This window comes from Mesoplodon mirus (assembly GCF_964341445.2).
Source record: "Mesoplodon mirus genome assembly, chromosome: 15".
NCBI classification, from domain to species: domain Eukaryota; kingdom Metazoa; phylum Chordata; class Mammalia; order Artiodactyla; family Ziphiidae; genus Mesoplodon; species Mesoplodon mirus.
This window is the reverse complement of record NC_138991.1, coordinates 36782988-36797079: the sequence shown is the minus strand read 5'-3', so window position 1 is coordinate 36797079 and position 14092 is coordinate 36782988. Positions and strand designations below refer to the sequence as shown.

Below are 14092 nucleotides of genomic sequence, written 5' to 3'. Positions count from 1 at the left end.
ACTTCCCATGAGTCAGCAAAGTTCCCTCCGTCAGCCAACCCCATATCCCTTGCACAACTTTGCACTCACTGTTTTTTTTTTTTTAAAAAAAAAAACAGCTTGATTGCAATATAATTCACATACCATACAATTTACCCATTTAAAGTGTACAACTCAGTGGATTTTAGTATATTCACAAAGTTGTACACTCATCTCCACGGTCAATTTTAGAACATTTCATCACCCCAAAAAGAAACCCTTCAGCTATCACCTCCCAACTCCCAATCCTTCTGGGCCCTACCTCTACCTGCACCAGCCCTACGCAGCTACTAATCTACTTTCTGTCTCTATAGACTTGCCTATTCTGGACATTTTAAGTAATCACTGCTTCTTTAGAGAAGCACTGGGCAAACCAGATCTGTCTGCTTCCCCCAAACAAGCCCCTCCCTATGGCCCCATCCTGCTCCAGGCCCCAGGCTCCAGGCTGTCAGGGCTTTGGGCTACAGACTCTCCCTGCCATCTCCAACCAGCCACAAGTCCTGTCTCTCTCCCTCTCAGTGACTCCTGTCCTTTGCCTCCCCTGACACCCACTCCCTCTCCCACAGTCCACTGTGACATTGTCCACTCCTCAGCGCCCCTTGGGACTGTTCTAAAGTGAAAATCCAATTAAGTCACCCTGAAAGCATAACACCTTCCTACAGGTCTCCGTTACCTTCAGGGTTCAGTCCAGAACTTCTGCCCCAGATGTTTTAGTCTGGATTCCCGTGAATGCAGTGCCTGAGCAAGAGTGTGCATTTGGGAGAAGATTCCAAAAGACAGGAGGGAGGAGCAGGGAAAGCATGAAGCCCACTTCAGGGTGCTCTCTGCCATAGGCAGCAGGGGCTCAATTCCTCCAGAACCTCCAGGATTATACAGAATGTCACCCAGATTGGTCTGTCTGAGTGACAGGAGATGGGCGTTTTCTCCTTGGTGGAGGGTTGCTGCCAGGAGAGTTAACCCCCATTCCCACATCCCGAGCTGCATTTGCTGTCAGGCAGAGAGGGGACCCACTTGGAAGACTCTGAGACAGAGAAAGATGCTGTGGTCAAGGCCGTTGCCTTGACCATTCAGATGCCCTTTGCCAGCTGTGCACCCACACAATTGTGAGCTGTGAACATTGGCTGCTCATGGCTTACAGTTGCCCCTTCTCCAGAGAACAGCCCTCAACTGTTGGGAGCTATTAGCCTGGATGTTGGGCAGCCTACAGTCAATGGCCAGCTGAAATGGGGGCCTCCAGGAAAGTTAACACAGTGGTGTAGCTTATGCTCCAGAGCCTTCCCTGTGGATCAGGCCAAGAACACACTTCCCCTGAGGCCACATCCTGCTTCCCTACCTCAGGAAATCATGGCACCTAATTCTATTAACAGAATCAGGCTCTGTTTCTGGGGAACCCAGAAGGAAAATGTGGCCTATAACCAAGAAAAAAAATCAATGAAATAGATAATGACAAAGATAATCAAATTAGCTGACAAGACTTTAAAATAGCTATCATAAATATGTTCAAGATTTTAAAGGAAAAATAAATGTAATGAGGAGAGAAACAGAAGATATAAAAGAGAACCAATGTAACTTCTAAAGCTGAAAATATAATGTCCAAAATGAAAATTTCATTGGGTGACTTTAACTGCAGATTGGAGGGGAAAAAAAGATTTTAAAAAATTTTAACAGAGACTTGGAGACCTATAGAACAACATTAATTCGTCTATCACATATATAATTGGAGTACCAGAGGGTAAAGAAATAAGGGCTGAAATTTTTACAAGTTTCAAATTTGGTGAAAACCATACACTCAAATATCCAAGAAGCTCAAAGAATCCCAAGAAGAATAACTACAAAGAAAGCCACACCAAAGGACATCATAATCAATTTGCTGAAAACCAATGATAAAGAGAAAACCTTAAAAGCAGCCAGAGGGGAAAATGACACATTATGTAGAGGAAATAAAGATAAGAGTAACTGCTGACTTCTGGTCAGAAGCAATGAGAGCTAGAGGACAATGAAATGACATCTTTAGAGTGCCAAAAGACTCAACCTAGAATCCTTTATTTGATGAAAATAGCCTTCCAAAAATGAAGGTGAAAAGTAAAGGTATTGCGACTTACCTGGTGGTCCAGTGGTTAAGGCTCCGAGAAAGAGAAAGAAAGAGACAGACAGAAAGAAGAAAGAAAGAAAGAAAGAAAGAAAGAAAGAAAGAAAGAAAGAAAGGAAGGAAGGAGAAAGAAAAAGGTATTTTCTAAATGATATAAATGAACTTATTTACAAAACAGAAATAGACTCACAGACATAGAAAACAAACTTATGGTTACCAAAGGGGAGAGCAGGGTGAGGTGGGGAGATAAATTAGGAGTCTGGGATTAACAAATACACACTACTATATATAATATAGATAAATAACAAGGACCTACTGTATAGCACAGGGAACTATATTCAATATCTTGTAATAACCTATAATGGCAAAGAATCTAAAAAAGAATATATATATATATATATATACACACATATACATATAACTGAATCACTTTGCTATACACCTGAAACTAACACAACATTGTAAATTAACTATACTTCAATTTTTTTTAATGATTTTTAAAAAAAAGAAGAGATTAGAATGCAGAGAGCATACACAGAGACCAAGGGGTGAGAGATTTAGCAAATAAAAATACAAGACACCTGGATATAGTGAATTTCAGACAAACAATGAACATTAACACATATATTTTTAATACTTAAATTATATATACATATTTTATGCATATTAATTATACATGTACATCAGTACACACACATGTACAGGCATAATTTGCTTTACTGTGCTTTGCAGATACTGCACTTTTTGCAAATTGAAGATTTATGGCAACCCTGTGTTGTCCAATTATGGTAAGCATTTTTCAGCACTAAAGTTTTTTTTAAAAAAAAGAAAGAAAAATGAAGGTATTTTCTGACAAACAAAAGGTGAGAAAATTCATTGCCAGTGTACTTTGCACTGTGAAAAAAGTTTTTTTTTAAGTTTTTCAGGCTGAAGGAAAAAGGTACTATGTGTCAACATGATCTACAAGACAATGAAGAGCATCAGAAATGGCAAATATGTGGACTAATATGAAATATATTTTCTCTCATTTTTATTTCCTTAAAAGGTAATTGACTTTTCTGTATACCTGAAACTAATACAACATTGTAAATCAGCTATATTTCAGGAAAAAGTTGTTTGCTTTGAAAAGAAATTTTAAATTTTTTTTAAAGATAACTAACTTTTAAAGAAACAATAACACTGTATTGTGGGGTCTATAACCCACATAGAAGTAAACTAAAGGACTATAACGGCACAAAGGATGGAAGTGGAAGGCCAGTGCTACAGGGTCTGAATATTATTCATGAAGTGGTAAATATACTTTAAAGGTAGACTGTGATAAATGAAAAATCCGAAGTATAAACTCTAGAGCAATTACACACACACACACACACACACACAGAGGGAAAGAGAGAGAGAGAGAACTAGCTAATAGGCAAAAGCAATCAAAATGGAAGGCAAAAACCAAAAGAAAAAACCTCAGTCCAAAGGAAGGAAGGGAAAGAGGCAAAAATGAACAGAGCTGTGGGAACAAATAGAAAACAAATAGCAGGACTTCCCTGGTGGCACAGTGGTTAAGAATCTGCCTGCCAATGCTGAGGACACGGGTTCGAGCCCTGGTCCGGGAAGATCCCACATGCTGTGGAGCAACTAAGGCCATGCACCATAACTGCTGAACCCATGCTCTAGAGCCTGTGAGCCACAGCTACTGAGCCTGCATGTCACAACTACTGAAGCCCATGCGCCTAGAGCCCACGCTCCACAACAAGAGAAGCCACCGCAGTGAGAAGCCCACACGCCTCAACGAAGAGTAGCCCCCACTCGCCACAACTAGAGAAAGCCCGTGTGCAGCAACGAAGACCCAACGCAACCAAAAATTTAAAAAAATTTTTAATATATTAAAAAAGAAAGAAAACAAATAGCAAGATGGTAGAGTTAAACCCAAACATATCACCCTGCATCTAGTCACATGGAGTAAGAGGGACTGGATTTGCCCTCCCACCTTAACAACTAGAAAACCAAATAAAAGATGACACAGCAGTCGTCTCACACGGACAAGAGGCAGTTCTGAAATGTGATACCTAAGAGAAGGGAAATAAGGTGAATTCTAAAATCTAGAAATTTTCTTAGATATTAGGAAATTAACAAACTTCTAAATAACCCATAGGTCAAAGAAAAAAACCACATGGGAAATTAGAGAGTATTTTGTACTAAATGGAAATGAAAACACAATATATGAACATGTGTTGGCTGCAGCTCTAAAAGCAGTGCTTAGAGGGAAATTCATAGCTTTAATGGCTATAAACAAGATGAAAAGTCGATAATCAATGAGTAAAGGGTCTACCTTAAAAAGCTAGGAAATGAAAGAGCAAATTAAACCTGAGATAGAAAAATGTGAATAATAAAGATAAGAGCATAAATCAATGAAATGGAAAGCAGACAAACAATAAAGAAAATTGCTGATACCAAAAGCAGTTTATTTGAAAAGTCCAAATCATTAAAGTATTTGTTATCTAATGCTGTATAACAATATTACCACAAACACAGTGGCTTTAAACAACATACATTAATTTTCTCATGGCTTTTGTGGGTCAGGAGTCCAGGCACAGATTAACTGGGTCCTCTGCTTTAGAATCTTACAAAGGTGTAATTAAGGTCTTTCATCTGAGGCTCAGCTGGTGAAGAGGCTGCTTCCAACTTATGTGGCTATTGATAGAATTCAGTTCCTTACAGGATGCTGGGCTGAGAGCCTCAGTTTGAATTCATCATCATCATCATCATCATCAACTTCTCACAAAGAAAAGCCCAAGACCAGATGGCTTTACTGGTGAATTTTGCTAAACGTTTAAAGAAGAATTGATACTGAAGGACTGACATCAGCAAGATGGCAGTATAGGAGTTTTCTATCATCATTCCCCCACAGAACATCAATTCTGACAACCACTGATGGATGACAGTACCTTCAAGCGAGTCCAGGAGTCCAGCAGAGAAGTTCCACCACTGCTGGAGCAAAAAATAACCCCCAAAACAAAAAAAAAACAGACGCATTGAAGATGGTAATGCGCATTGAAGATGGTAATGAACAGTTTCACTTTACCTATGTCACCTCTCTCTCAAGGTGGGATAGCTCAATGCCAAGAGAGACTCCCTTGGCCTGAAATTTCTCCCACAGGGAAAAGTGAGAGTGTAGTGAATCAGCACCTGGCTACCCAGCCAGGGCAGATGGTGCCCAAGAAGCCCACTTCCTTCTCACCCACCCAGAATCCTGGGGTGATCAGCACAGCTGAGAGGTTGAGAGAGGCTAGGAGCACAAAAACCAGGGCTCAAAACTCATTAAAGGGCTGCAGATCCTACAAACCGCTTCGTGGACTCCATCAGGAAGCCCACCCACGAGCCCCTTGGGATGCCTCACCTGCAGACCCCCCAAGCGTACCCCCAATGCTCTGCACACCTCACCCACCTCCTGTGGTCAGCTCCCTGCACACGCCCCCATGGGCAGTGAGTATGAATCTTTGCAGACCACTTACAAGCACATGCAGAAAGCTGGCCTGACCATGGGACTGAGAGAAGGCACCCAAACATGAGCATTTTCAGGGCACGACCCTAGGAAAAACAAACAGGAGGCTCTCAGCTTCCAGCCTGGCTTTATAGAATCCATAGAAGGCATATAATCTTAAGAATTTCCCTCCAAGACGGAAGAAGAGGTGTGGAGTGGAAACATCCATAGGAAAGGTCTGAGCCTCAGAATTCCTAGCTGGGCTGACTGGTGACAGTATTTCTCTCCCAAAGCCACTCAGTAAAACCTGGAGAAAATGACTCCTTTTTCAAATGTGAAGACAACAACGCAAGACTTCAAGGAACACAAAAAATCAAGGAAACATGACACCATCAAAAGAACACAGTAATTTTTCAGCAACTGACCCCCTCAAACACGAAGATTTACAAATTGCCTGACAAATAATTCAAAATCATCATTTTAAGGAAGCTCAGTGAGCTACAAGAGAACACAGCTTTCTCAATGTGATATGAGGCATTTATGAAAAGCCCACTGCTAACGTCATACATAATGGTAAAAACTGAAAGCCTTCCTGCTAAGACCAGGAATAAGACAAAGAAATCAGGGCATTTAGGCAAGAAAGAGAAATAAAAGCACCCAGGTTGGAAAGGATGAAGTATAACTATCTCTGTGTGTAGATGACAGGATCTTGTTCACAGAAAATCCTAAGGAATACATACACACACATGCACACGCACACACACACACACACCTATTAGAACTAATAAACAAATTCAGTAAGGTTCCAGAATACAAGAGAAATATACAAAAATTAATTGCATTTACATACATTAGAAATGAACAATTCTAAAGTGAAAGTAATAAAACAATTCCTCTCACCATATGCAAAAATTAACTCAAAGGATCAAAGACCTAAATGTAAGAGCTAAAGCTATGAACCTCTTAGAAGAAAATATAGCAAATCTTTGTGACCTTGGACAAAGCAATGGTTTCTTAGATAAGATGTGAAAAGCACAAGCAACAAGAGAAAAAAATAAGTAAATTGGATTTCATCAAAATTTTAAGCATTTATATATATTTTTAACAATTAATTATCAAAACTGGTCATATATTTTTTAACATCTTTATTAGAGTATAATTGCTTTACAATGGTGTGTTAGGTTCTGCTTTATAACAAAGTGAATCAGCTATACATATACATATATCCCCATATCTCCTCCCTTTTGCATCTCCCTCCCACCCTCCCTATCCCACCCCTCTAGGTGGTCACAAAGCACCAAGCTGATCTCCCTGTGCTATGCAGCTGCTTCCCACTAGCTATCTATTTTACATGTGGTAGTATATATAAGTCCATTCCACTCTCTCACTTGGTCCCAGCTTACCCTTCCCTCTCCTCATGTCCTCAAGTCCATTCTCTACGTCTGCATCTTTATTCCTGTCCTGCCCCTAGGTTCTTCAGAACCATTTTTTTTTAGATTCGATATATATGTGTTAGCATACGGTATTTGTTTTTCTCTCTCTGACTTACTTCACTCTGTATGACAGACTCTAGGTCCATCCACCTCCCTACAAATAACTCAATTTCTCTTCTTTTTATGGCTGAGTAATATTCCACTGTATATATATGCCACATCTTCTTTATCCATTCATCTGTCGATGGACACTTAGGTTGCTTGCATGTCCTGGCTATTGTAAATAGAGCAAGCATTTATATTTCAAAGCACCATCAAGAAAGTGAAAAAGCAACCCACAGAATGGAGGAAAATATTTTCAAATCATTTATCTGATAAGGGACTAGTTTCCAGAATATATAAAGAACTCTTATAACAACAATAAAAAGATAAGTAACTCATTCTTTAAATGTGAAAAGGATTTTAATAAACATTTCCCAAGAGAAGATATACATGCAAATGGCCAATAAGCACATGAGAAAAAAGTTCAACATCCTTAGTCACTAAGAATATGAAAATCAAAACCACACCGTGATGTATCAAAACCACCATATGGCTATAATAAAAAGAAAGACAATAAAAAGTATTGACAAGAATGTGGAGAAATTAGAACCTTCATACATCGCTGACAGAAAAATAAAATGGTGCAGCCGCTTTGGAAAACAGTTTGGCAGTATCTCAAAAAGTTAAACAGGGCTTCCCTGTTTAACTGGTGGCGCAGTGGTTGAGAGTCTGCCTGCTGATGCAGTGAACACGGGTTCGTGCTACGGGTCTGGGAGGATCCCGCATGCCACGGAGCGGCTGGGCCCGTGAGCCATGGCCGCTGAACCTGTGCGTCCGGAGCCTGCGCTCGGCAACAGGAGAGGTCACAGCAGTGAGAGTCCTGCATACCAAAAAAAAAAAAAAAAAAGTTAAACAAAGAAGTTGCCAAAGGAGAAATTCTACTCTTACGTATATACCCAAGAGAAATGAAAGTATATGTTCACATAAAAACATGTACATAGGGCTTCCCTGGTGGCACAGTGGTTGAGAGTCCGCCTGCCGATGCACGGGACACGGGTTCGTGCCCCGGTCCGGGAAGATCCCACATGCTGTGGAGCAGCTGGGCCCGTGAGCCATGGCCACTGAGCCTGCGTGCTCGTAATCTGTGCTCCGCAACAGGAGAGGCCACAGCAGTGGAAGGCCCGCGTACCACACAAAAAAAAAAAAAAACCAAAACATGTACATCAATGTTTATAGCAACATTATCCATAGTAACCCCAAAGTCGAATCAACTGTCATACCCATCACTGATGAATGGATAAACATAACGTGGTATACCCATACAATGGAATAATATTCAACTATAAAAATGAATGAAGATATAAATGCTACAACATGGATGAACTTTGAAAACATTTTGCTAAGTGAAAGAAGCTAGTCACAAAAGGTCACATGTTATATGATTTCATTTATATGAAACGTAATTTGTAAATAAGCAAATGTTAATTTGTAAATAAGCAAATCCATAGAGACAGAAAGTGGTTGCCAGGGGCTGGGAGGAAGGGAGAATAAGTGCCTGCTAATGGATATGGAGTTTTTGGGGGGAGATGAAAATGTTTATGAGATTAGAAGATGATTGCACAACTTCGTGAATATACTAAAAACAATTGAATTGTTTCCTTTAAAAAAAAGTGAATTTTATGGTATGTGATATAAAAAAAAATAGAAAAATCTGAATGAGTCTATATCTACTACAATTTATGTTTTATAGTTAAAACTTTCCAACAAGGAAAAATTCCAGATCCAGATGGCTTCACCAGTAAATTCTAGCAAGCAATTAAGAATGAGGTAATATCAATCTCAAAAAAACTTTTACAGAACATAGAGAGAATACTTCCCAACTAATTTTATGAGGCAATGTTACTCTGATACCAAAACCAGACAAAAACATTACAAGGAAAAAAAAACCCTAACAAATGTAGACGAGGGATCAGCAAACCATGGCCTAGAGGCCAAAACCAGCCTGCAATCTGTTTACATAAATAATGTTTTCTGAAAACACAGCCATGGCCATTCATTTGTGTATTGCCTATTGCTGCTTTCATGCTACAGTGGCAGAGCTGAGGAGTTGTGATGCAGATTACATGGTCTGCAAAGCCACAAATATTTACTACCTGACTCTTCACAGAAAAAGTTTAGTGATTCCCTGCTATGGACAAATAGCTCTCATGAATAAAGATGCAAAAATCCATTAGCAAGATTAGCAAATCAACCAAGAAACATACAAAACACATAAAACATCAAGCCAACTTGAATTTATCCCAGAAATGCAATGTTTACAAAAAAAAAAAAGAAAAAATCAATGTAATACAACATATTAATGAATAAAGGTTAAAAACGACCTAGTTTTCTCAATAGTGGCAGAAAAAAGCATTTGATAAAATTCAACATCCATGCATGATAAAAACACTTTTCAGCAAACTAAAAATAGAAGGGAAAGTTTCCCATCCAGCATGTAAGAAGTTTGGAAGCCATCGCTCTGTCCTAACAGTAAGTAAAAGACCGAGGGAACTGAAGGATCCACAACTTCAGATCCATCCGAGAAGTGAGGTCACAGGGAAAGTTGCTGCCCACCCCCACTCCCCAAACTGCAGAGACTAGCAGATGAATGCAGAGAATCACAACTTACCAGAGCAGAGACCAATACTGGGGTGGGGAAACCTCAACTACAATGACAAATTGCTGGAGGCTCAGTGTGGACAAGTCTGATTGATAAAAACTCCAGAGGGATTCAGTCACAGGGGGACACCCCACACTTGTGTGTTTTACCTCCTGAAGCTCTACCAGGTTCTCATAATGAATATCTGAGAAAACCCCCCTAGTGCTTCTGGCAGGGGGAGAAGAAAACAAGCCATTATGAAATATGCCAGAGCATTCTGTTCTTCTTAACAAAGCCTGCACTCAGGAGAAATTACCTAGCCAGAGCCTTACTTGTGGAGGTTTTATCAGAGCCTGTCTTGGGGAAGGGGAAATACCCAACTCCAGCCCACTCTAGCCATCCTGTGCCACCCAAGTGGGGGAAAACAACGGATAAGCACTTGTGAAGTTCACAGTCCAGAAGCATAGGTTCACTAAAAGACTGAGATCTAATCATAGGACTATGGAATGCTCCTCCACTCCCCCCTTCCCACTACATCCCTAAAAGGCTATTTACAGTCATTCCTTTCACCCAGTACATCATGTCCAGCTATCAAGAAAAAAACTATAAGGCAAACTAAAAGGCAAAAAAAAAAAAAAAGTCTGAAGAGACAGAGCAAGCATCAGAACCAGACTCAGATATGACAGGGATGCTGGGATTATCAAAACAGGAACTTAAAGCAACTATGATCACTATGCTAAGGGCTGTAATGGATAAAATAGACAGCATGAAAGAATAGATGGGCAATGTAAGCAGAGACGGAAATTCTAGGAAAGAACCAAAGAGAAATGCTAGACATCAACGGCACTGAAATAGAAATGAAGAATGCCTTTGATAGGGTTATTAGTAGACTGGACACAGCTGAGGAAAGAATCTTTGAGCTTGAGGTTGTCTCAGTAGAAATCTCCAAAACGGAAAAGCAAAGAGAAAAAAAACTGAAAAAAATACCCAGAGTAGAACAGAACTGTGAGACAGCTATAAAAGGTGTCAACATATGCATAATGGGAATACCAGAAGGAGAAGAAAGAGAGACAGGAACAGAGAGAATTTCTGAAACAATAGTGACTGATAATTTCCCCAATTAATGTCAGACACCAAACACAGATCCAGGAAGCTTAGAGAACATCAATCAGGATGAATGCTGAAAACTACACCCAGGCATATTATATTCAAACTACAGAAAGTCAAAGGTAAAGAAAAATTCCTGAAAGAAGCCAGGGGAAAAAGACACCTTACCTACAGAAGAAAAAAGATGAGAATTACATCCAACGTCTCAGAAACTATGCAAACAGGAAGAGAGTGGAGTGAAATACTTAAAAGTATTAAGAGGAAAAAAACCTCACCAATCTAGGATTCTAGGTGGAAATTATCCTTCAAAAGTGAATGAGAGGAGCTCTCAGGAGGACTCGGAGGCTTTGGGTTGGAGGTGGGAGGCCGTAGGCATCATGGACAAATGTAAAGAAAACAGCATCTTGGGGCCTAAGACGACAGTTCCACTTGGTGATGGCCCAAAACGTGTTCCGGTGACTCAGCAATTTCCTTCTCAGAATCCAGTGTCTGCAAACAGTGGCCAGGCTCAGCGGGTCTTGTGTCCTTCAAATTCCTCGCAGCGTGTTCCTTCACAAGTGCAAAAGCTTGTCTCCAGCCAAAAACCCGTACAGCCCCTGAAGCAGATGCCGGCGCAGGCAGCCAGCGCCCCTCGTCCTGTCTCCAGGCCGCTGAGTAATACCCAAAAGAGCGAGCAGCCCCAGCTCCCAGCACCTGGAAATAATCCTGAAAAGGAAGAGGCATCAAAACAGAAAAATGAAGAATCAAAAAGAAGGCAGTGGGCTTTGGAAGATTTTGAAATTGGTCGTCCGCTGGGTAAAGGGAAGTTTGGTAATGTTTACTTGGCGAGAGAAAAACAAAGCAAGTTTATCCTGGCTCTTAAGGTATTATTTAAAGCTCAGTTGGAGAAAGCAGGAGTTGAGCATCAGCTGAGGAGGGAAGTAGAAATACAGTCCCACCTTAGGCATCCAAATATTCTCAGGCTGTATGGTTATTTCCATGATGCTACCAGAGTCTACCTAATTCTGGAATATGCACCCCTCGGAGCTGTCTATAGAGAACTTCAGAAACTGTCAAAGTTTGATGAGCAGAGAACTGCTACTTATATCACAGAATTGGCAAATGCCCTGTCTTACTGTCATTCAAAGAGAGTTATTCATAGAGACATTAAGCCAGAGAACCTGCTCCTTGGATCATCCGGAGAGCTTAAGATTGCAGATTTTGGGTGGTCAGTACATGCCCCATCCTCCAGGAGAACCACCCTCTGCGGTACCCTGGACTACTTGCCGCCTGAGATGATTGAAGGCCGGATGCATGATGAGAAGGTGGATCTCTGGAGCCTTGGGGTGCTTTGCTATGAATTTCTAGTTGGGAAGCCTCCTTTTGAGGCAAACACATACCAAGAGACCTACAAAAGAATATCACGGGTGGAATTCACATTCCCTGACTTTGTGCCAGAGGAAGCCAGGGACCTCATTTCCAGACTGCTGAAGCATAATCCCAGCCAGCGGCCCACCCTCAAAGAAGTACTTGAACACCCCTGGATCACGGCAAATTCAAAACCATCGAGTAGTCAAAAAAAAGAATCAGCTAGCAAACAATCTTAAGAATCTTTGGGGGCAGAAATCCTTGAGACAGGGCTGCTGATAATCTGCCCGGAACAGGCTGCTGGCGTATCTCCCTGCTGCCTGCCCGCCATCGAGATGCTACAGGAAACACTGTTGATGAGCAGGCAGCGCTCGGCCTCCCAGTTCAGAGCTCCGCCTCTGCAGACACGACACTGCAGTGGGAGCCGTGGTTATATAATCAGTCTGGAGGCAAGGTTCAAGTGCAGCCACCCTGCAGCCTGTTTTGAGTAAGGTGTCCTTGTGGAAGATGGACTTGCAGCCTGGCTGTGGGGTAGGGCGGCTGCTTGGTCCTGACTCGACCCGTTGAAAATCTGTGCAATAACTTTCCAAGTCCCTGTGTGCGTGTAACTTATCGGGTGGCCCAGTCTGGTAAAGCTGTCGGAATGAACATGTGATTCTTTCTTTTAAATGTTAAAATAAAGACTTTGGTATAGACTTGTAAAAAAAAAAAAAAAAAAAAAAGTGAATGAGAAATAAAGCCTTTCTCAAACAAAAATTGAGAGAATTTGTTTCCAGTAGACCTGCCTTGCAAAAAATGTTTTAAAAAATTGCTTAGAGAGAAGGAAAATGATAAAGATCAGAAACCCACTTCTACATAAAGAAAAGAAATGCATTGGAGAAAGAATAAGTGAAGGTTATATAAAAACTTATTTTTCTTATTCTTAATTGATCTAAGATAATAGCTTGTTTAAACTAATAACACCAACAATGTATTCAATTATATATATATGTACACATATATGTGTATACTTATGTTTAAGTGAAATGAAGGATGACAATACAAGGGACAGGAGGGAGGAATTAGGATTATTTTGTTAAGGTACTTGCACTACCTGTGAAGTGGTATAGTATTATTTGAAAGTGAACTTGGATTGGTTGTAAATATATATTGCAAATTCTAGGGCAACCACTAAAAAAAGAAGTATTAACTGATATGCTAAGAAAGGAGAGAATATGGAATAATAAAAAGGCTCAAGTAAAGCCACAAAAGGCAGAAATGATGAAAGGGTAAATTCTCCAAGAAGACATAACAATCCTTAATGTGTACATGGCTAACAACAGAGCATCAAAATATGTGAGGCAAAAACTGACAGAACTGCAAGGAGAAATAGATGAATCCACTACCATATTTGGAGATTTCAATACCCCTCTATCAGAAATGGACAGATTCAGCAGGCAGAAAATCAGTAAGGACATAGTCGAACTCAACAACATCATCAATCAACTGGATATAAGCAACATCTATAGACTACTTCATCCAACAATGGCAGAATACACATTCTTCTCAAGTTCACATGGAACATTGACCAAGATAAGCTACATTTAGGGGCATAAAACACACCTTAATGAACTTAATAGAGAGTGTACAATGTCTGCTATCAAACCACAATTAAACTGGAAATCAATAATAGAAAGATAGCTGGAAAATCCTGAAATACTTGGAAATTAAACAATACAGTTCTAAATAACACATAGATCAAAGAAGAAATATCAAGAGAAATTTTTAAATACTTTGAATGAAATGAAAATTAAAACACACCTTAAAAAAAAAAAGATCAAAAATCAATCAGCTAAGCTTCCACCTTAGGAAACTAGGAAAAGAAGAGCAATTTAAACCCAAAGTAAGCAGTAGAAAAGATATAATAGAAGAAAAGATATAATAAAGATATAATAAAAATAAGA

General features: G+C 40.1%; 1 protein-coding gene across 1 annotated transcript; it reads left to right on the top strand.

Annotated features, from left to right (window-relative positions):
• The first annotated feature begins 11105 nt into the window (after positions 1–11105).
• On the top strand, positions 11106–12844 carry LOC309791548 (aurora kinase A-like). Its single transcript, XM_082600381.1, has one exon. The coding sequence runs from the start codon at positions 11180–11182 to the stop codon at positions 12386–12388; it is 1209 nt and encodes a 402-aa protein (XP_082456507.1). The 5' UTR covers positions 11106–11179; the 3' UTR covers positions 12389–12844.
• The last annotated feature ends 1248 nt before the right edge of the window (positions 12845–14092 follow it).

Excerpts from the sequence above, each read along its gene's own strand:
- LOC309791548 (XM_082600381.1), top strand. The coding sequence starts at position 11,180 with ATGGACAAATGTAAAGAAAACAGCATCTTGGGGCCTAAGACGACAGTT.